General features: G+C 45.9%; 1 protein-coding gene across 1 annotated transcript; it reads right to left on the bottom strand.

Moving 5' to 3' along the window:
• Positions 1-145: 145 nt before the first annotated feature.
• On the bottom strand, positions 146-20,609 carry Bdh2 (3-hydroxybutyrate dehydrogenase 2). The gene is made up of 9 exons (XM_057794119.1): positions 20,493-20,609; positions 17,473-17,551; positions 16,017-16,113; positions 14,713-14,821; positions 8,719-8,779; positions 7,436-7,549; positions 4,400-4,458; positions 3,399-3,491; positions 146-334 (listed from the first exon to the last, which is right to left on the bottom strand). The coding sequence occupies exons 1-9, from the start codon at positions 20,562-20,564 to the stop codon at positions 281-283; spliced, it is 738 nt and encodes a 245-aa protein (XP_057650102.1). The 5' UTR covers positions 20,565-20,609; the 3' UTR covers positions 146-280.

The raw sequence follows: 20,609 nt of genomic DNA, 5'->3' as shown, positions 1-20,609 counted from the left end.
TTTTGTTTTGTTTTTCGAGACAGGGTTTCTCTGTGGTTTTGGAGCCTGTCCTGGAACTAGCTCTTGTAGACCAGGCTGGTCTCGAACTCACAGAGATCCACCTGCCTCTGCCTCCCAAGTGTTGATTTATACATTTTATTTGGCTTGTTTTCCATCGTTTCAGAAGAGACAGAGTCTATTGAAAGACTCCACTCTTGGGAACAATCATTAAAAAGGGGCTGTTTTCACGAACGCCATTCAGAGGAGAGGTGATCATTGAGTCAGCAGGAGTTTCCAGCAGTCACAGGCTCCAGCCTCCATCAATGATGACAGGGTTGCCCGTTACATAGGCAGACTGCAAGGACAAGCACAGGGGATACACAGTTAGGACACACAGTTAGGCACGCTGGACCCAGGGTGTATTTTGAACATTTCTTAGGACTGGGATAAACAAAACCTTTGATGCTCATGCTAACAGGAAACCATAACTGAACTGTTTGGATGACTTAGAACAGCTGAGCATCCCATGACCTGGAGCACATGGCCTTGAGCAGATTAGAGGGTTACATCCCACGTACAGTCTGTTTGCCTTCAGAATCACAGTCTTAAGGAGAGGTGGTAAAAAGTGCACGCAGAAACAGCACTTGCTCTATCATCTTATTCTGAAGCTCAGAACCATTCAAAGTCGGGTAACTTTCCGACCACTAACGAGTGTTTTTCATGTGTGCCAGTCATTAAGTGGTCCTATTAACAATGGGAAAAGAGAATGTTTATTAATTGATAAATTCGTGAATGCACACTAAATATATTTTTAAAATCTACAATAGGCAATCATTATTGCAATACACTAACGGGTCAAATTATACTCCATGCTAGACTCAGATGCCCAATTATGTGTAACACTCAAGGGTCTTAAAAAATAGTTATTGGACCGGGCGGTGGTGGCGCATGCCTTTAATCCCAGCACTTGGGAGGCAGAGGCAGGCGGATCTCTGTGAGTTCGAGACCAGCCTGGTCTACAGAGCTAGTTCCAGGACAGGCTCCAAAACCACAGAGAAACTCTGTCTCGAAAAACCAAAAAAAAAAAAAAATAGTTATTGGCTTCTGTTTGTAAACATTCCATTTCCCAGAGAACTAAAGCTGAAGTCATAGTAGAAGTTTAAAAATATCCCAACTTGCCATGCAGTGGTGGCGCACGCCATTAATGCCAGCACTCAGGAGGCAGACACAGGTGGATCTCCGTGAGTTTGAGGCTAGCCTGGTCTACAAGAGCTAGTTCCAGGATAGGCTCAAAAGCCACAAAGAAACGCTGTCTTGAAAAACGAAAACCAAAAACAATAACAACAAAAATCCCACCTTGTCTTCTGGACATGGACATGACAAGACCCTTGAAGTCAGGCATCCACAGCAGCTGAGGCTACCACTCCGTGTTAAGAGGGAGAGAGGGGTTGGTAAAGTCCCTCTCTTAGCAAAAGAGAGCTATTGGCCATTCACGGCTGCTGGGGGAAAGGAGTCATTCTTCCTTAGTACTGTAGCCACTGGTAGCCCATTCGCATGTAAATAACCCCACACCCACGCTTTAGAGGAAGTATGCTCAGAGGGTCATTAAAAAAAAAGACATGAAAGCAGAGGAGACTGTTGAGAAGAAAGGGCTCAAAGGAGATGGGAGAAAGAGAGTAATGGGAGTAAACATACATTCTATAGATGTATGAAATTGTCAAAGAATTAAAAAATAAAAATCTATTCACTTAAAATAGATAATAAACTATCATGTTTGTCTCCTTAGTTTGACAGAGATTTGAAGCTGAAATCATTGAAAGAGGCAGAAGAAAATACATTTTTTTAAAAAAAATTTAAATACATGAAAACAGTAAAGTGTTTCCTTCAGTAATAATTTTCCTAGCAATTCCCCAGCTTCTAGGAACTGTTGCCAACAGTCTTGAGGACTGGTACATAAACCATCTCAACCATCTGGGTGGCACTAAGTTACTGTGAAGAGGAACTAATAGGCAATCCCCGCTCACCCACCCCCCCAGAAATGCAGCAGTCCCTCTAAGAGGGGGTGGAGGCTCAGGGGACCCAGGAGGCACACAAACTTCACACACCTGGGGAAGTTACAGCAGGCAGGATTCTCAATGGCTCTGCCCCGCCCTCCTGCTTTAGAGGCAGATACTGCTGGAGGCAGGCTTTTCAGTGACATAGTCATCCCTGCCCCTGATATTAGCCCCTTGCCCACACTTCTGTTAGTGACCCCAGTAAAAATGCACTGGTTCACCAAGTTAAACACTGGTGCAATTGTTATTCTGTCTCTCGTGCATCCAGAACAGAAGAGGATGTTTTAAGGCTCTGTACCTTGTAGGAGTTTTTGCTTTATCAGTCATACACACTAGTCACTGGGGAAGAAATTCGTTATTAAACAACCGTAAAGTTGAAGAGACAGAATCAGGCATTTCTACACACAATGACAAACAGGAAGGGGAAAAGTCATGGACCCTCCCAATCAGGTCACTAGTAAACTAAAATGACATATACCAACTCTACCCCCAAATACAATTTAAGCTGGTGAGCCTGCTCATATCCCCCCTTCAACTCTCACAAGCAAGAGGGTTTTATAAAATTACATTTTATTTGTTATGTGTGTGTATGTGTGTATGAATGCATGACATGGCAGTGAAGGTCAGAAAACAACTTTTGGGAGTTTGTTATCTCCATTCACCAGGTGGGTGACAGGCTTGAGCTTAATGTCATCAGGCTGGGCAGTGAGGGTCTTTACCCGTGAGTCATCTTGCTAGCCCAGGAGGTTTTTATATTTAATCAGCGTGCCAATAGCTGTAATTTTAAAAAGCAAATAATTCAAACATGCACTTTAAATTTTTCCCTATTCATGTATGACATTACACTGAGTCATGTACAGCTGACGGAGGAAGGGCCACTGTCACCGATAGGGGTGGCTTTTCTTTGTGGGAAGGAAATCTGCCACGCACCGCCCCCCCTTGCCCTCCCCACCTCCCCACCCCCCGTGTCTGCGCTGGCACCCAGTTTGCGAGCTTCGGGCAAGGGGGCTGGAGGTTAAAATACACAGACACACACAGACAGAAAGACAGCGACATGGGTCATCCTTGAATTCCCCAAGAATGCCCCCTTTATTGTGTTCAGGGGCAGATTATCTAGAGATAGCCACGCCCCAGCCAAACCCACCAGAAACCACTCTCCTGCCATCAGGAACTCCTGAAGGTCTCGTGCTCAGAGCAGCTGTAGGGGATTACAAGAAATTCAGGATCTGAAGTCTCACTGCTCCCAACAGAAATCAGAACTTATTCCTATCATGTGACATAGACCACAGACTCGTGGAGTTGTGATGAGGATGAGCAAACAGCACCCAGTCTGGTAGAACAACAAATAGGAAGAGAAGCGCTTACCTCATCCGAGGCCAAGTACACACAGAGCAGGGCCACTTCATCTGCAGACGCAAACCTTCCCGTCTTCTGTCTGTTTAGGAAAGCTTGCAGTGCCTGTGGTCAGAGACAGTTCCAGATGAAAGAGGTGGGCTGGCTTGCGTATGTCCCTGTAACACCATCAAGGAATCTACAGATGGACTAGGGCCATCAGGTGGGCTAGCCTGCGCAACACCATCAAGGAATCTACAGAGGGACTAGGGCCATTAGGTGGGCTGGCTTGTGCAACACCATCAAGAAATTTATAAAGGGACAAGGGCCATCAACTAAGGTTACTGTGACTTTTTCCACCCATGTTACTCAAACTAGTCACGATACACTGAATCTACAGATACTGCGATCAGTAAGAAAGTAACTAGAGTTGGGCGTGGTGGCATGATGCCTTTAATCCCTGCTTGGGAGGCAGGGACAGATGGATCTGTGTGAGTTTGAGGCCAGCCTAGTCTACAGAGTGAGTTCCAGGACAGCCAAGGGCTACACAGAGAAATCTTGTCTCAAAAAAGTAAAACAAAAAAGAAAAAACCCCAAACAACAACAACAAAACAGACACAAATAGAAAGCCACTAGGAATGGCCATCAAGGTCAGTATGGGGCGCTGAGGAAGGAGGGACACAGCGACAGCCAGTCCAGGATGCACAGGACTCTTCATCTCAGAACAGCAAAGCGTTAGCAGACATAACATCAAACTGAGCATCTCAGCCACTTTAAGTGTACAGCTCGGGGGTTATAAGTACACACATACACAGTGCCACGAGTACCAGGCTCCATCTCGCTTTTCATCATGCAAACTAAACAGCTCCCTCTGCTAAGTAGCAATGTTCCCCTCTCCCAGGCGTGGTAGCCACCTCTGTACTTTCTGTCTCTGTGGATCTATCTACTGTAGACAAGGAACAGGGCATTTTATGTTTTTCAAAAAAATTTTGGTCAAAAGGTTTGAACACATTCTAGCCGCGATGTATATATACCTCTTTGGGGTCGTCTCTGGCTTGTATTCTTTCTTGCAAAGATGGAGTGTCAACCGTTCCTAAACCAAAGGAGACAGTCACTGTGGTTACATCAGTTGAAAACGGAATTAAACCTTAAACTTCTTTTACTTGTGATAAGCAAGCAGTGAGATCTTTGCCCTTCCACTTAAATGACGCCTGCCTGGCTGCTAGGGGTGATAACTTTTGTAATGACATCAAAACGCTTTTTAAACACACACACACACACACACACACACACACACACACACACACACACACACGGTGATTCTCTCGGACACTAGGCTGGGAAGCTGGAGGAGTTACCAGGCATTTTTGGCGACACACCGTCATGTTGCATTTACTTGCTGATTTTAGATGCATGATTTTACATGTCATCTCAGGTAGTGCCCACAGGAGTCTCAAGAGGAGCAGAAAACAGCAAATCTGAGTTTCGCCAGTTTGCCTTAACAATTTCAAACCATTCCACGGGGATCCTGGGCTCAACTTCATGGTTGCCACAGACCTCGCCTATCTGCATGCTTGTGTGGAACCGTGGCCTTAGGGTCTCAGTCACATCCTGCTACACACAGCAGCTCTTTCATCTCGGTGGGGTCACTCACCCCTTCCGCAACAGTGTGAATCTCCACTTTACTGCAGAGGAGACATTCCATTTACCAATTTACAAAATCTTCTTCATTTTGCTTGTCAATAGCTTACTTAAAGTCCAAACTTCTACCAACCAATGCTCACCTCACGTTATCCATAACAGTCCTCAAAATCCTATAGCTGTAAGTGCTGAGAGGGTGTCATATTTTATACGGAGCCACCACTGATAACATGAGATGAAAACCATGTCCTCAGATCAATGCCACTGCACTGGTGTCTGCCATGCCATGTCCGCACGTGTGGCTGGAGCGTGGTGACTCACAACCATGGGCACTACCCGAGGTGCGCTCACTCCTCCTTTGCTTCTGGGGCGGCCTTCGTGAATCACAGCTAGTTCCCTGTTCTGGAGTTTAATAGCATATTTTCCAAGTCCTGTGAAAATTCTAGCTGTGGACACAAAAACATTTTTGAGATCTTTTGCCATTTTTCCCCTGGTAGCCATTCAGATCAGCTGTAGTCAAGAATGAATGTTGAGAGTGTCCTTTTTCTGTGACACTTCTGTGGCTGCATTTCCACACCCCGAAAACGACACAGACCATCTTAATCTTAATCTCCGCAGCTCAGACATGAAGGGTATTCAATAGTCTCTCCTGTGTACATCTGTAGCTCCCAACCCAAGAGTTGAATAGAATCTCCTCTAGGACCTCCCAAATGACACACAGATCTCCCACCAATGCACGCTCTCCATTCTGGCATGCCCATCAGGTGGACCATCCCGGCTTTGGCTGTAAACTATTGAAAACCTTAGTCCGGGACATACAAAATTCCTTGGCTTTAACACTTTTCTTATGGCAGTGATGGGAGGAGGCAGTTGTAGCAAAAAGACCTCTGCTGCCTTTGATTTTTGGATAACCTCGTCTTCTTGCCTGTTTCCTTATCTGTGTCAGACACCAGGGGCTCTCCCACCTGCAGTGACGCAGTGCCAGCAGCCACATTATCACCAGTCACCAACTTCACACCTGTGCCCTTGGAAATGTCCCCACCATCACAGACTATTCTCTTGCTCTGTCTGTCGTCTTTGTTCTCTCTTGGCCCCCATAAATCTCTTCCATGAGCTCTGTTGCATGGTACGATCTCCACGTCATTCCTTGGCTTTGATTCTCCAAGGTTATATGAAGCAGTAGCTTCTGCTTTGACAGATCTTTTGTTATTCAGTGCTTTTCAGTGTGCGGTGCACTAGTGAATGGTGTGTCAGTGTGCAATTCATCAAAACTGCTCTCCCCTCCCCCAGCTGTGAGTCTGGGAATCTCTTTTATTTCAAGCTTTGAGAAACCACCCGTGAATGGTGGCCTGAGATATCTAGGTTTCCGCTGGCACTGTTCGGTGCCCTGTGTTCATTTTGGGTTGGTGGAACCAGAAGGAAGTGCACCTGCAGCGACCTAGAAACAGTGCCTCACCCACAGTTGTTAAGAAAAGTGGTTTTTTGGGGCTGGAGAGATGGCTCAGAGGTTAAGAGCACTGCCTGCTCTTCCAAAGATCCTGAGTTCAATTCCCAGCAACCACATGGCGGCTCACAACCATCTGTAATGGGGTCTGGTGCCCTCTTCTGGCCTGTAGGCATACACACAGACAGAATATTGTATACATAATAAATAAATATTAAAAAAAAAAAAGAAAAGTGGTTTTGCTGGGTGTAGTGATGCACACCTCCAATCCCAGTAGCAACGGGGTACAAGAAGGCTGATCCTGTGAGACAGAGACCAGCCTGCTTCACACAGTGAGTTCCGGCAGCCAGGAAGCCAGATAAACAACACAGGAAAAGCAGAGCAGTGTTCTTGCTTCTTTGCAGGAGGGTGGCCATACTATTTTTTCATAATGGGAGCAAATATTTTGGCTTTGAGAGTCATGTGATCTGTTGCAACCTCTCAACTCGGCCTTTGCAGGAAAAATGCATGAACTATCCAGGTGGAAGTGTCTCCAGTAAGCTTCACGTATAAAACAGGCCATAGCATCCTTGATTAAGGAGCCATCCTGGCGTTGCTTGGGACTTTGGCAGACCCCTGTGCTCCACGAGGCTCCCCTTTCTCTCTCTGCTGTCTCATGGGTGTGTTCTTCTCTGATAAGGTCAGCATGGTTTGCTTTGAAACAACAGATTCTGGCAAGTTTTGTGTCTCAGCCTCTTGAGTCTAAACTGTCCCTCATATGCTGGATTTTAAATCCTTCTCATTGAGGTTTCTTCCCAAGTGACTGGGAACTTTGGTCCATCCAAAGCTGAACTGTTCTCTTCACTGGGCCAAACCTTTAATTTAAATGTCCCTCAATGATGAAAAGAAATTGAACACATGATAAACAAGCTGGTGAAAGTGTTGCTTATGGTGCCTAATGCAAGGTAAAAAAGGCCAAGTTCGCAGCCCTCCCTGCCCAGCTCACCTGGGCACACACAGTTGCATCTGATGCCCTGCTGGATGAAGTCTGCAGCCACAGACTTTGTGAGACCGATCACAGCTGCCTTGGTTGCGCTGTACACACATCTGTTTTCCACCCCTGTATGGGAAGGGATTAGAGACATAGCTTCCTTTAGAAAGGAACACAGCTCCATCCCCACCCACCATGTTCACAGTCTTCCCATTTGCTCTTTTTATTATTTATTTATAATAAAAAAAATTTGAAATCAGCTTTCCCTTTAAAGAATGACTGACCTCGGGCTTTCTCTTCTCCTGTAATGGCGACAGAGACAGTTCCTGAATGCAGAAAATGCTACCATTATAGGCGGGACCTAACTCGGACTCTGGGGTTAAGATGCTGCACCTAGTCTGCCGCAGTCACCTGATGCTCACAGTCAGTACCGCTGCAGGACACCCTCGTTCCTCTCTAGATCTTTCTGCGTGAAGAAACAAAACGTCCATCTCCCTTGCATTCCGCTCACGTGTATTTCACGCACTTATAAGGGACAGAATGCTGTCCCCACAGAAATTTCATCTTAAACTCTCAAATCCATCACTGTGACATTCTCTCCATTTAGTCCTAGCCCTTTGGCTTGGCTTCCCTTTCAGGGCCCAGCTTCCCTGTCTGAGCTGCAGTCTCAGACTTGTGCTCACAGGGATCTCTCACATATGGGGTACTCTGTGTAACCTCGGCTCCATGGAAGAATATGGAATCTGGTGCTGAATCTGGCAGTGCCCACCTGTAACCTAGCCCTGCAGAAACGGAAGTGCGAAAATCAAGGGGAGGTCAAGTCAGCTTCGGTGACCTAGTGAACTCAAGGCCAGAGGGTTCCTGACATGCCATCTATGAGAAGCACAAGACAGGCTTTGTCCCCTTGTATACTGAGAATTTGGGGGGGGGGGCAGATACAAGGGGCAACCAGCTCAGTTTGGACTCAATGTATCATTTTGGATCACTTCAATGATGAATCTTTTCTTCTCCTAACTCAGTTTTCACTTCCATGCATATAGAAGGAATAAAAGGAAAGGCAAAGACAGCAATATTTTTATTCAATTTGATGAGCGGCACATCTATCCGTACAACAGCCCCGATGACATAAGCTTGACGATCACTTTTTTTAAAAGCTGTTCTGAATTCTCATGTGAGTTTTAGGAAATTTGTGTATGCTTAGTTCTAAAATACATGGCTCATGAAAGTGTGTGTGTGTGTGTGTGTGTGTGTGTGTGAACTCAATCCCCCGCCCCTCACCACAAGGAAGACGCTAGTACCTTTGATGCTCGAGGCCACAGAAGACATGTTGATAATGTTGCCAGATTTCTGAGCAAGCATCTGCAAGACAAAGTAAACACATCTCTGCTCTGCAGGCAGAAGCAGGAGCTCACTGACACATTGTATTGACTCCTAGACAACCAGACCCCTTTCTTTGTTTTTCATCTTCTGGAGACAGGCTTTTCTTACAGCCCAGACTGGCCTTGACTTCAGCCTCACAAGGGCTGGCATGGCAGGAGTGTACTACCAGGTCGGGCTCAATTTAATTATCTTGTTATTAACTTCAAGCTCCGTGAAACAGTCTTACAGAGGAACCCATAATCTTTGCCCATGCATTGCTAAGATTCGGTGGCACATCCAAACACCCACTGGCATTCCTAAAGCCCTCCTATGGGTACAACATTATCAGTAAGACCAAGAATGAACCCTGAGCTAAAGGGCCAGGGGCAAACATCAGTGTGTTCTGATGGGGGCAGACAACGCTTTACGTGAATTCAAAGACACCGGACATAGTCCCTGCCCACAGGAGACACTGGTCTGATTGCAGAGGCTGATGTAACAAGAAGCCAGCAACAGGGGAGACCTGCAGAGAGCCGAGGAGAGGATGGGGTAGGAAGGTCCTCTCTGGGGCTGGGGCATTGCAGAGGAGCTACTGAGGAGGAAGAAAAAGGGTTAAAACAATGTCAGTCATAGGAGAATACAAAAACCAAGGTGCTTCAAGGAGGAGGTTCTACAAGTGTAATGTCTCCACAAGGGACCAGGAGGAGGGGATGGGTCTGGCTGGAATGGAGGCCTGGGAGCAGTAAGGGTGCAGAGTGGAACCTAGGCCACCCCGAAGAACTTGGGTTTGACCCCTGGAGGCACTGCAGTCACGATGAAGGATCTAAGGTGGAAGAGAAGTAGAACCTTCAATTTGGGGATTACAGAGCTTACTCTGGTGCCAGGAGCGGAGCAGGGGAGGCAGAGGCAGTGGCTTGGGAGAGCGTGGGAAAAGCAGAGCTGCGGATAGATCGGGACACAGGTGGAGTGTGCTTGCTTGCTCAGCATCCTGGAGCGTCACCACACCGACAGGGAGGATCAGCAGCACACTGAGAGGGAGCACCAACACTGTAGGAGGGCCACCCCTCACTAAAAGGTGGCAGCATCATGAGGAGGGTCTCTGGTACCTAGAAAGGACACTCCAGTGACTCACTTGGTACAACTTTCAAATGCAGATGGCAGGGCCCTGGCCCAGACCTGAAGTCATGTGCAATGAGCAATGCTATTAGGAATTTTAATTTGGTTGTTACTGACCATTACTCAGATACATGCTTCCAGGTAACAGATAAAGGAAGGTATGGCCATCTATGGATGTTTTGGGAGAAGAAATAAGAAGTTGAGAGAACTTCTGGGGTCGGGTACCAGTTTCTCAGCAAAGTCATTTGTCAGATGGAGGTCAAGGAAAAGAGTAAAGGCAATGAAGAGGGAGCGTGGCACAGAGTTCAGACAGCTGCTGGGGACAGAACACAAGCTAGAGAACAGGACGTCTGGCGTGTTTGTGACGTAACGGAGATCAGTTCACTGTGGTTCTTTCCAGAAACTGATCTTGACAGGCAATGTAAAGAAAGGACTTAGAGAGAGAAACATCTCTCCTGTTGGGTGAGTTTCTTTACTAGGTTTAGAAGAAATTTAGGAAAGGAAAGGAGTCTTGTGACTGATGGGTCCAGAGCTGGGGTGGCCAAGATCATCTACTTCCTTGTGGTATCTTTCTTACTCTCCATATTCATACTTGGGCTAATTATACCCAAGATCAAAGAGTACAGGACAAAGTGCAAGGCACTGGGCTGTAGAGGCTAAGAGCACACAGGTGGGGCTGAGGTGACCAACCATGGCAGGGACACAGCAGGCGGAAGCAACATTTCATTTATATGTATCTTTCTTTTGAGACATTGTTTCTCTGAGTAGCCCTGGCTGTCCCAGAATTTACTTTGTAGACTAGGCTGGCCTAGAACTCATAGAGATCCTCTGCCTTTTAGTGCTGGGACTAAAGGTGTGTGCCACCACGTTGGGCTGCAATGTATCTTTGTACATGATAAAGGGGACCAAAAAGTCAGGCAGAATGCCTCCTCTTCTGCCTCCTGTCTAGCACCCAGAAGACAGAGGAAGACAGATCTTTCTGAGTTCAAAGTTAGTCTGGTCTACATGGCAAGTTCTAATATAGTGAGGGACATGTAAGACCCCATGTCAAAAAAAAAAGGGGGGTGAGGTGGGGATTAATAGGCTTAAAGGATGAGGAATAGTCATGATGTATAATAATGCAAAAAAACAAAAACAAAAACAAAACCCCAAACCAAAACCCAACAACAACAAAACACAAACCCAAGTTTTCAAATAATTTCTTTTCTTATCTCGTTTATCATTTTTTTCTTATCTAACATAACTTACTTATAATACTTAGATAATATACACAGCTCAGTTTAGTATATAGACTGGCTGTGATACAGGCTGTTTCCAGTCTTCTGAAATTCAAGGAGTTTCCAGGGCAAAACTCAGGCCTGGGTCACCCCAGCATTGCAAATCGGCACTCCCACCACCCACTCAGTTCCGCCTACTGCTTCCCCGGCTCTGCAACCCGCCCCTTGTCCGTTTCCAGGCTCTCTCCCAGGGACAGCGCTACTTGGCTGCCACAGTACAGACTGTCACAGATCAGGGCTCCTCCTGGCTCCCTGGGAAGCCGCATTTTTCTGGTGGGGAAGACTGTGAGGTGATGGGCCTAGAACAACTGACTTCCAGGAAACTCAAGCGGAGGATCTCTCTGTTTGAATCTAGTTAGTCCAAGTCAGGCACAGCCCTCCTGTCCCTATTGCCAGAGCTCAGCTCAGCTTGTCATTTCTTGGCATCTGAGTCATTAGATCCAACGTGTGGCCTCTCTCTGGACTGAGAAATCTGATTCATTTAGTCAGTGTTTGCTAAATCCTTCTATGTGACCAACCCCGAGAAGGCACAGCCAGGGGGAAAGTCAATAAAATGCAGACCCAAAGACCAAAGACATCCCCCCGATTTTGCGAGGATGGATCTTCTCTTCTGGAGAGCCTGGCACTCTGCAGGTTACTCTTCTCACACTATTTCCAACTTGGTCTCTGCCTCTTGGACTGGTTTTGCAAGCTAGGAATGGTTTGCTGCACATTTATCTGTGAACAAAAGTCTTCTATAGTTATTTCTATGTTTTGACCAAATGATCTTTCAGATCTACATGGGTGTTACATTCTGGAAATTTTTAACCTGGTAAATGTGTGTCATTGTTAATGATAGAGAAAAACCCTGGACAACCAGGTCTGGAAGTGACGTGAAGTGTGTCCTCCTCATCCTTAGAGGAACGAGACACACAACGAGAAGGAGCAAGTGCCACCTCCTAGGACATACAGCCTAGCAGCTCAGCATGTGTTTAGGGACTTAAGTGCTAGTGTCCGAGACTAGGAGTCAAGGGCAGAGTCATCTTTCCCACTAAAACTAGGCTGTGCTGTGAAGCCCCCATCTGGGCTCAAAGCTCCCAACTGTTGAGATGACAGGTATTTGCTCTGGGTCTGTGTAGAAACCACTCTACACAAGTGGTGCCAAGTCTTTCTGATTCCACCTTCCAGTCATGGATACTGTTTTCTAAAAACAAAAATGTATTTTGTCATTGTTAGGATCATGAGCTCATGATCTGGCATGGATGTCTTAAAAAGCTAAAAACTTAATTTCTACCTGCACTGTGCCTTGTGCCCACCCCTGTCTTAGCCTCCGCTTCAGACCCACAGCAGGCTGGGGTTGCACACGAGTGGGCTATGTGTAGCTGCCATTTTCTTTCACCCACCAACCAGCTCCCAATTAAAGAGACTTATTATTAATTATGAACGCTTGGCCTTAGCTTAGGCTTTTTCCACTAGCTCTTTTAATTTACTTTAACATTTTTTTTCTATTCATCTACCTTTTCCCTTGGGGCTTCTTACCTTTCTTTCATTCCATATGTCCTACTTTCCTGCTTTTTCTGCGTCTGGATGGCTGACCGTTGGCATCTCTTTATCTTTCCTTCCTGAGCCTAAATTCCTCCACCTACTTACTCTCCCTGCCTGGAAGTCCTGCCTATACTTCCTTCCTCACTACTGGTCATTCAGCTTTTTATTAGACTAATCAGGTACCTTAGGCAGGCAAGGTAAAACAGCAACACATTTTTGCATAGTCAAACAAATATTCTGCACATAAACAAATGTAATACATCTTTATATAGTTACACAAATGCAGCTCTTCTTTTCATAGTTAAACAAATATTCTGCAGTAGATATGTGTGCTGTTCTCTGTGCCCTAGGTTTCTCCTTCAGTTCTTCCCCCCAATCCTATACTAAGTGTTGGTCTTCAACAAATACATTAAGGTCCCAAACAACATCTATATACTTTAAAAGGGTAACAGTTTTACTTACATGTGTCTACTCATTTTACAGGTTTACTTTATTTTTATTCAAGTGTACGTGTTTCTGTGAGGGCACACTACATGTATGTGGATGCTCCAGAGGCCAGAGGAGGATATCGAATGCTGCAGGTTGCAGTCACTACAGGGAACCGAACTCATGTCCTCTGGAAAAGCAGAAAGTGCTCTTAACCTCTGCGTCATCCTCCTGCCTGGAAACATACTTTTGAGGGAACAGTGAGTCCAGTATTATGTGGACTGACCAAAGATCCTCTTAAAGCACTAATTAAGTACTCCAAAGCAGACCTTCAAGCTGGGCGTGGTGGTGCATGCCTTTATTCCCAGCACTTGGGAGGGAAAGGTGGACGGATTTCTGTGAGTTCAAGGCCAGCTTGGTCACACAGTAAGTTCCTGGACAGTCAGAGCTACGCAGTAAGATAGTGGTTTTGGCGGGAGGGGGGGGATGTATACCTTCCTTGGAGCTGAACGGGTTCTGTCTTCCGTCAGGCCCATTCACTGTCTGCTCCTATTGGTTTAAAGACTCATGCCTGGTCAGGCTCACACACCTTCAACATTTACACCCTATCAGAGCACCCGGAAGAGTTCTTCACTCTAAAGGTGCATAACGATTTGTTTGAAAAGGAAAATGTAGGTTGGACACGGTGGTGCGCATCTTTAATCCCAGCACTGGGGAGACAGAGACAAGCAGATCTCTGTGAGTTCGAGGCTAGCCTCCTAGTCACCAGCCAGGGTCACATAGTGAGACTGCATCTCAGACAAAAGAAAGGGGCTGGAGAGATGGCTCAGTTATTAAGAGTATTGGTTGCTTTGATGCCTGTAACTCCAGTCCCAGGGGATCTGATGCCTTCTTCCGGCCTCTGGGAATACACAGACATACATGCAGGTAAAACACACATAAAATATTAAATTAAAATAATTTAAAAAAAAAGAAAAAAACGTAAGTCTTTGTGGTGGGAAAAAAAAGCCCTGGGGCATAAGCTCCTTGACAGTGTGTGCTCAGACCCGGAAGGGTTGCGTGAGCCTGGGCTCCTTTCCTCTCATCTCAGGTTTGCGCTCTGTGTAGTCAGCTGCTGTGATAAACTTCACTGACCTCATGGGACTATTCTGCTGCTGCTGCAAGAAGCCAGTCCATCACTTTATTTCATTCTGAGAATCCCAATTTGCCAGTGAGGTCAACGAGGGCCTCACTGTTACCCTAGCTCTTTTGTCCGTGTGGTACCCATAACCATCCAATTTATATCACACGCCAGTTGAGTTTCTCACCCCTCCATAAAGGGACTCTCTTCAAAAAAGAACTTTGTTAAGTTCCTTGGAGGGTCGCCTGAGTGTAGCATGGGGTCTGGCATGTTGAAATGCTTAATCAATATTCCCTGAATGTAAGAACTGGAAAGTTAAACAGATTAATCTCCATAAACTGCCTTGCTATAAATGCTCAGTCCACATTAGTCAATGTGCTAGCCATGAGTGCACTCAACTACATATGTGCCTGTCGTCTGAGGACCCCGTGGGAAAGATGGCGCCCTGCTGATGCTGTCCGTCCTCTTACTTTTGGAAGGAATGCCTTGATCATCAGGTACATGCTGCGGACGTTGAGGTTCATTGAGAAGTCCCAGTCTTTTTCCTCACAGTCCAGGATGGTCCCATGGTGGACAAAACTGAACGAGCAATTAAACAGAGGGAAAAAAAAACATGATTAAAGACTTAATCATGCAGGAGAAGGCAGGTTTCATGAGTATGAGTTTAGCCTGGTTTACAGAGCAAGTTCCAGGCCAGACAGAGCTACATGGTGAGACCTTGTCTAAATAAAGAAGATAGACTAGGGACATGGCTCTTGCTGCCAAGTCTAAAGGCAAGAGTTCAATTCCCAGAACCTGTGTAGTAGAAGAGAAGTGACCCCTGAAAGATACATGCCGTGAGCTCTCACAAACATGTGAGGGCACACACACACACACAAATGTTAAAAAAGAAAGAAAGGAAGAAAGAAAAAAAGAAAAAGAAGAAAAAGAAATCATTCTTTCGAAAAAAACAAGGCAGGAACTGCTAAATATAAGAATCTCTATACCAAGGGCTTTGGAAACTCCAGTGCTTAGAAACAGAAAGGGAACAAGAACAGTGGTTCCATCTGATTCCTGTTTCCAGGGCAACAGTGCCCTCAGGTGGCATAGGCTAAAGTTCTACAGGGAAATCAAAACTGGCAAGACAATCTGTGTCTCCCCTTACCAGTGCAGCAGAGCAACATTGTAGCTGTTCGCATCTGGCACAGTGCACAAAGGAGAAGAACAGACAGATCCTGAATCAACCTTGCGCCCTTGCAAGCCATTCTTCCTCAAGGGAGTTTCCTGAACATGGCATCCTTACAGACTCGGTCCTCTGGACTGTGACTACGTAGTCAAATATAAGATGTACTCGGAAGCAGTTCCCATGTACTACAGGATTTCTGGTTAGTCACTCAGTAAGCTTCCTCTAGCAAGAACCATACACAGTCTCCTGCAATGCTGAAGCCTGAATGGATGCTCAAAACCCAATTACGATGTCTCCAGATATAGCCTTGTAGAAGGACAAGTGGATCATTTACAAAAGGAAACATCAGAAACCAATGTTTTGCTTAATTTACGTATCTTGCATCAGTGCCCACTCCCTTCCTTAGCTTTACTTGTCTGTGGCCCCAAGTTCACGTCCAATGACATAGTTGTCTCATTTACTGAATCGTTCAGTGATGTATGACATCAAGCCTGACTTCCCGAGGAACATGCCGTGGTTTGTCAATTAATCTATCTTTCATACGATCCACAATCATTTAATAAGCCCATAGAAAACATTCTCAGAGAGAAACCAAAAGTTTACAGTTACCCAGCAACATTGAAGAGCACATCGATTTTCTCGACTTCGGAGGCAAACTGATCAATTTGCTTTTTCTTGGTGACGTCAAGGACCCGAGTTTGGATACCTGAAGAATAAAGTAAAAGACAGAATTTACAAAGAACTCATGCACTATGTAACCTCGAGGATTTGGCTGTTTGGCGGCGTGGAGTGTGAATAACGTAGCCTTTCCATTTAGGCGGTATATGATGCAAAGCCATTAAAGGCATTAGCCCTCTCAAGAGTGTCATTAACTTGTGCAGATCTCAGGCAGAGACTCGGCTTAGTGGCTAAAAGCGCTTACTGCTCTATCAGAGGACTGGAACTCACATCCCAGCAGTCACAGCTCTGTAACTCCAGCTCTGGGGGATCTTACCTCACCTTCTGGCCTCTGTGGCACTCACATATACACATGCTCTCACACACAGATAAAAAATAAAGTAGATCCTTAGAAACCTCTCCTAAAGATATACAAATCTTTAAAAGGTCATCTTCCGCCCCTCAGTAAATCCCCATTAGAGTCCACAGCAGTTAAGAGCACTGTCAGCTTTTCAGACCACCTGGATTTGATTCTTAGCACCCCTGCTAACAACCTTCTGTGACTCCAGTTCAAGAGGCTCCATTGGGGGGGAGGGGCTGGAGAGATGGCTCAGAGGTTAAGAACATTGCCTGCTCTTCCAAAGGTCCTGAGTTCAATTCCCAGCAACCACATGGTGGCTCACAACCATCTGTAATGGGGTCTGGTGCCCTCTTCTGGCCTGCAGGCATACACACAGACAGAATATTGTATACATAATAAATAAATAAATATTGGAAAAAGAAAATTAAAGAAAAAAAGGAAGCTCCATCGCCCTCTTTAGGCCTCCATGGGCACTGCAACCACTTAGGGCAGTACCCCATCCACACACATCAAACAAAAATTAAAAATTAGTAAAAAAATTATACAGTGGGTTCTACTTTTCACTAAATGTCTCTATTTTCCTTCCAGCAATATAAAACTAATGATTAAAGGCAACAAACAGAAGACCAATGGATTCCCATCTGCCGCTTAGCTTTTAATGGGACCACGAACATTTTTGCAAGAACATGAGACGATCATACTATGTTCTTGGCACAAGGCTGCTCCAGAGCAGCCAGGGGCAGCTGCGAAGTCGTCATTAATAGTTAACCTGACAGCTGTTAGTTCTCACAGACCTTTGTAATCGGGAGCAAAGACCCCTCAACAGGTTGTGCAACAGGAAACCTTAAGTTCGTCCCTTCAGATTTCCTCCTTCCGTTTCTGCCTAAGCGGACTATTTTCTGCAGATCGCGGAACACAGACTCCTTACGAAGGAGTCAGACTCTAAGAGACAGGAATCTGGAGCGGCTCCCAGCGTTTCCTTTCAATGCTCGGTGTCTTTGTTTTCTGATACCCGGCTGATGCCGACCCCAAAGGCAGGTTGCTCACCTGGGTAATTTTCCAGCTCCTGGAGTTTGGATTCGTTGATATCTGTGGCTATGACCTTGGCTCCTTCTCTTGCAAAAGCCTGCCAGAAACAAAATACGAATCAGTTCTTTGCTTACTGGAATAAATTGTTTCAAAAATGGAAAATATCTTTCCTTTCGCAGTGTTTTTTTTTAATTGTGTTTCCGATAAAATAGGTGGAATTTTCATCTACCTAGTCTCGTTTCCACTTATCCCACCATCATTATTTTTAGCGGTCATTAGGGCAGCGCAGTATACATTGTATTTTACAACTGACTTTGTGTTTTTATTATCAAACAATACAGTATTTTTTGTTTGTTTGTTTTTGTTTTTCGAGGCAGGGTTTCTCTGTAGCTTTGGTGCCTGTCCCGGAACTAGCTCTTGTAGACCAATACAGTATTTTTTAAAAACAACTCTAACTCAAGGCTGGAGGGATGGTTCGGTGGTTAAAAGCTGCCTCCTCTTCCAGAGGACCTGGGTTTGGTTCCCAGCACCCATACAGCGGCTCACAATTGTCTGTGTTTCCAACTCTAAGAGATCTGATAACCTCTTGTGACCTGTGCAGACACCAGGTGTGCCCTTGGCATACATGTATATACATCTAGGCAAGGCACTCTACATAAAATAAATATAAATATTTAAAAAAACTCACAAACCCTAACTCAGAGCTGGGTGTGTTAGCACATGCCTTTGATCCCAGCACTTAAGAAGCGGAGGCACATGGGTACAGGGATCTCTGTGAGTTTGAGGCCAACCTAGAACTCAGTAGGACTGCATAGTGAGACCCTGTTTCAACAAACAACCCTGCAATACCTGTTTGTAAAATAATGCCGCTATTCTGCGATGAGACCTTATCTATGTTTTTACTTCTTTATTTTTTTTTATTTATTTGTTTATTGTGTATGTGTTTGTATGTGTGTGGGCATGTGCCACGGTATACATATAAGAATCATTTTCTCCTTCCTCTTTCCAGGAGTCAAAGTTAGGTCTCAGGGCTAGGTGACAGTGCCTTTACCTGCGGAACCAGCTCCATGGCCTCCTTGTGCCACTTGTGAGCAACGAGTCCAGAGGAAAACAGGACGTTTACCTCCGAGGACTCCAGCAGTGATTTCATAAATGCCAATCACTGACGGCGATGTATTCCTACTGCAGTGTGAGGTAGCAGGGTGATGAGGGAGAAATCGAGGTACCTCAGCAAAAAACAAAAACAAACAAACAAACAAACAAAAAAACGAGCCGAGTTTTATAACTCTCGGGTCTTAACCTTGAACTGAGTGACGCAGTTGCAGAGAGCTACGTGCCCGGTAGAGTCAAGTCAGCTCCTCACGGTGCAGATAAACTGGGACAGAGGAGTGTGATTCAGGGTCAAAGGTCGCGTGACACTAAGTAAGCACAAGGAATTCCTTCCTTCTTCTCAGTCAGGGACTTTTCTTTTGAACTTAGGATACGTGGGCTGGCAAGAGGGCTCAGTGGATAGGGACACTTGAAGAAACTCCTGCACCATGGGGGCTCCCAGTGGGGGCTCCCTCACAGACCCTGGTTAGGCACAAACTACATCCAAACACCTGTTTTCACAGAGAGATCCTTTATTAAGCAGGGAAGAAAAGTTTAACTGTCTGCTTTCTGACTCAGGTAGAAAAACAGCACCAAATGACCTTGCAGGTATAATTTTTTTTCTTTTTTCCAAGTCAGGGTTTCTCTCTGTAGCCTTGGAACCTGTCCTGGAACTCTGTAGACCAGGCTGGCCTCGAACTCACAGAGATCGGCCTGCATCTGCCTCCCGAGTGCTGGGATTAAAGGTGTGCGCCACCACCGCCTGGCGCAGGTATAATTGTTAAGAAGAAAAAATAGGGGAGGTCTATGTCAGGTTGGGCTAGGATGCGGTGTATGTTTTGATTGGGCACACTAATTAGGTGAACTAAATGAGGCCTTTCATTGCTGGACCTTGACAGCCAGCCTCGGGAGAAGGAAGTAGCCAAACAAGGGTTAATAAGGGAATTAATTGGTTGCTAGCTTTAGGGAGGTAATCTACAGTTTACAAGGGAGAGGGAAGGGGGAAAGGCGAGGCAAGGTCTGCCAGTGCCTGTTGGCCAAACCCGGGGTTGCTAGAGCTTTTCAGCTCACCACACAAGCCTAGAGACCCGAGTTCAACCCTGGAATCCATGGCAAAGAGAAAGGGTAAAACCAATCCCCCAGGGTTGTCTTCTGATCTCCACACTTGCATCCTGGTGCACGTGCTACTACTGCTACACACACACACACACACACTGCACATACACACACACTGCACATACACACACACTGCACATACACACACCATACACCACACCCACCACACACATACACACACACACTGCACATACACACACACACTGCACATACACACACCATACACCACACCCACCACACACATACACCACCCCCACCCCCCACACCACACACATACACACACACACAATACACATACACACCATACACCACACCCACCACACACATACACCACACCCCCCACACACACACTGCACATACACACACCATACACCACACCCACCACACACATACACACACACACTGCACATACACACACCATACACCACACCCACCACACACATACACCACCCCCACCCACCCCCACACACACCACACACATACACACCATACATCACACACATAGAAGCACACATACACACACCAACAAACAGGAAAAGACAAGAGTACTAAAGGTAAGAACAGTGAGAGGCTGCAAACACAGCTCAGTGGCAGGCCTGTGCGCTTAGCCTGCGCGCTTAGCGTGTGCTCTTAGCATGTGAGCTTAGCCTGCTTGAGGTCCTGGGTTCAATTCCAAGCTGCAAAAAGAAAGAAAAATAAGGAGAAAACCAAAGCAAGGGAAGAAGAAAGACAGGGAAGAGGAAGAGAAACCAGTAAACGAGAAGGAAATAACCTTGGCGCCCGTCTGCACACCTCCAGACAGTGAAAGTAAGCCACCGCAGGCGTGAACTTACTAAGGCCGAGGCCCAGCCGATCCCTTGAGCAGCAGCAGTCAGGACAATGACTTTGCCTTCCAGTCGGCCCATGGTGGTGAAAGACCCGGATAAATCCAGACCCCTCTAGCAGAAAGA

This window comes from Chionomys nivalis, chromosome 18, assembly GCF_950005125.1.
Source record: "Chionomys nivalis chromosome 18, mChiNiv1.1, whole genome shotgun sequence".
Classification (NCBI taxonomy): domain Eukaryota; kingdom Metazoa; phylum Chordata; class Mammalia; order Rodentia; family Cricetidae; genus Chionomys; species Chionomys nivalis.
The sequence above is the reverse complement of the archived record's forward strand: the minus strand, read 5'-3'. Positions and strand labels throughout refer to the sequence as shown.

What these genes read in the sequence shown, in the direction of transcription:
- Bdh2 (XM_057794119.1), bottom strand. Translation starts at nt 20,564, where the DNA reads ATGGGCCGACTGGAAGGCAAAGTCATTGTCCTGACTGCTGCTGCTCAA. An exon ending in GGAGCTGGAAAATTACCCAG is followed by an intron (nt 16,114 to 17,472) that starts GTGAGCAACCTG and finishes TTTATTCTTCAG; the next exon opens with GTATCCAAACTCGGGTCCTT. An exon ending in TGTGGCCTCGAGCATCAAAG is followed by an intron (nt 7,550 to 8,718) that starts GTACTAGCGTCT and finishes CTTCCCATACAG; the next exon opens with GGGTGGAAAACAGATGTGTG.